Below are 1517 nucleotides of genomic sequence, written 5' to 3'. Positions count from 1 at the left end.
CTGACTAACAGAACAATATCAAATCTTATGAATATCATAAACTACCATCTTCAAACATTGAACCAACAAGCTCTAACTTCTTGTATTCCCTTTCTTCTACCGGTTTCATAACGTATGGACCATCTGGTTCATCATAGGGCTTTGAGGTTCGGTATTCCCTCTCTGTTATTGACCTTATACCGTCTGGATCTGATTCCACTTCATCTTCTTCATCATCATCATCTACTTCTTCCATGTCATCCTTTGGAGGATATCCACGGGTTTGTGCCTGCAACCATTGATCAACAACCCCACACTCAATTGCATATCTAGCTGTGCGTTCCAGGTACCCTTTATTGTTCATAAGATCTGGCTGAACCGTAAGCATTCTTATTAGACCTGCAACAGAGTGTAGTTCAGTTAATCGCCAAGCATAATTTTTCAAATGCTATTGAAAAAAAGAGACTGCAAATTCTACCTGCAACTATGCCATCTCCAGATGCTGACATATCCCCTGTAAAAGGAGTAATGGGAGGATCCTCCATTCCGGAAACAGCACCATTGTGCTCTTTGGTATAGTAATGGATCTTAGAAGTGCCATTGGTCACAAACAAGACCTTGAGATTTTCATGCCAAAGCTGTTCCACAGTTTCCAGAGGATAATGGACAAACTTACTGATGTCATTGTTTTTGGTATCGAACTCTTCAGTTGGCTCGATTCCACATAAGAATTCCAGTTCCTGTTTTGTGATTTCAATTATGTCTGCAAGATTCCACACTTCCTGTATGAACGACTTGGTTTCTTCGCTGGATTGCCATAGCGGTAAAGGGAGATTCAAGTCATAGAAAATGACATTGCCTAGTTGCTTTGATATCTTGATGGCTTGTATCGTAGTTGACATCATCTTCTTATCGAGCAGAGAATGCGAGCTGAAGTAGAACATTTTTGCCTGCACCAAAGTTAATAGGAAGAGATAAGAAAACAAGAAAAGAGTTCAATAACTCAATATTTCAAATCTCCGGGACAACATTTACCTCTTTGAGCACATCAACATTGATTTCAGATTTCGAAAGTGAGTCCTCTGCACAGGGCTTGATACAAGTCGATTTCAAGCGACCTCTCTTGCTGATCTTCATAGTAGAACATGCCGTAACTCTTTTACCATCAATCCGAACTGATCTCGTTTGGACATTGCACACATTCAGATAATACAACATGGCTTGACCATACTCATCATCCCCGAGTTTGCCCATAAAAGCAACCTTACCACCTAAGCTTGCAAGAGCAATAGCAACACCTCCTGCACACCCTCCAGGAGCCCTGATATACTTCTCTGGTGCCCACTTAGCATCGCTCATCCGTTCATGAAGTTCATAATCTAAAAGCCTGTTTGCTGGCCTTCCCCAGGGCACAAAAGCATGTTGTGCAGATCCAAAGCAACACACAAGAGGAGGCCATCCATAAGTGTGACTAATATCTTCACTTTCATGTTTACTCAGATCAATCTCTTCTTCTTCACTTTCGGTATCAGTGCTTT

The 1517-nt window shown here is 41.3% G+C and overlaps 1 protein-coding gene across 2 annotated transcripts in view; it reads right to left on the bottom strand.

Annotated features, from left to right (window-relative positions):
• Positions 7-1517, bottom strand: part of LOC104787977 (fructokinase-like 2, chloroplastic) — a 3934-nt gene continuing 2423 nt past the window's right edge. Inside the window, exons 4-6 of one of the 2 annotated variants that reach the window (XM_019246089.1) lie at positions 1015-1485; positions 458-929; positions 7-378 (exon numbers count right to left, since the gene is read on the bottom strand). In XM_019246089.1, coding sequence (XP_019101634.1) covers positions 35-378; positions 458-929; positions 1015-1485 — 1287 coding nt within the window. In that variant the 3' untranslated portion in view covers positions 7-34. Of the gene's footprint in view, positions 379-457; positions 930-1014 lie in introns of both variants that reach the window. The other variant, XM_019246090.1, reaches the window with a different exon arrangement.

Source organism: Camelina sativa, chromosome 5, assembly GCF_000633955.1.
Source record: "Camelina sativa cultivar DH55 chromosome 5, Cs, whole genome shotgun sequence".
Classification (NCBI taxonomy): Eukaryota; Viridiplantae; Streptophyta; class Magnoliopsida; order Brassicales; family Brassicaceae; genus Camelina; species Camelina sativa.
This window is presented reverse-complemented; position numbering and strand designations above follow the sequence as displayed.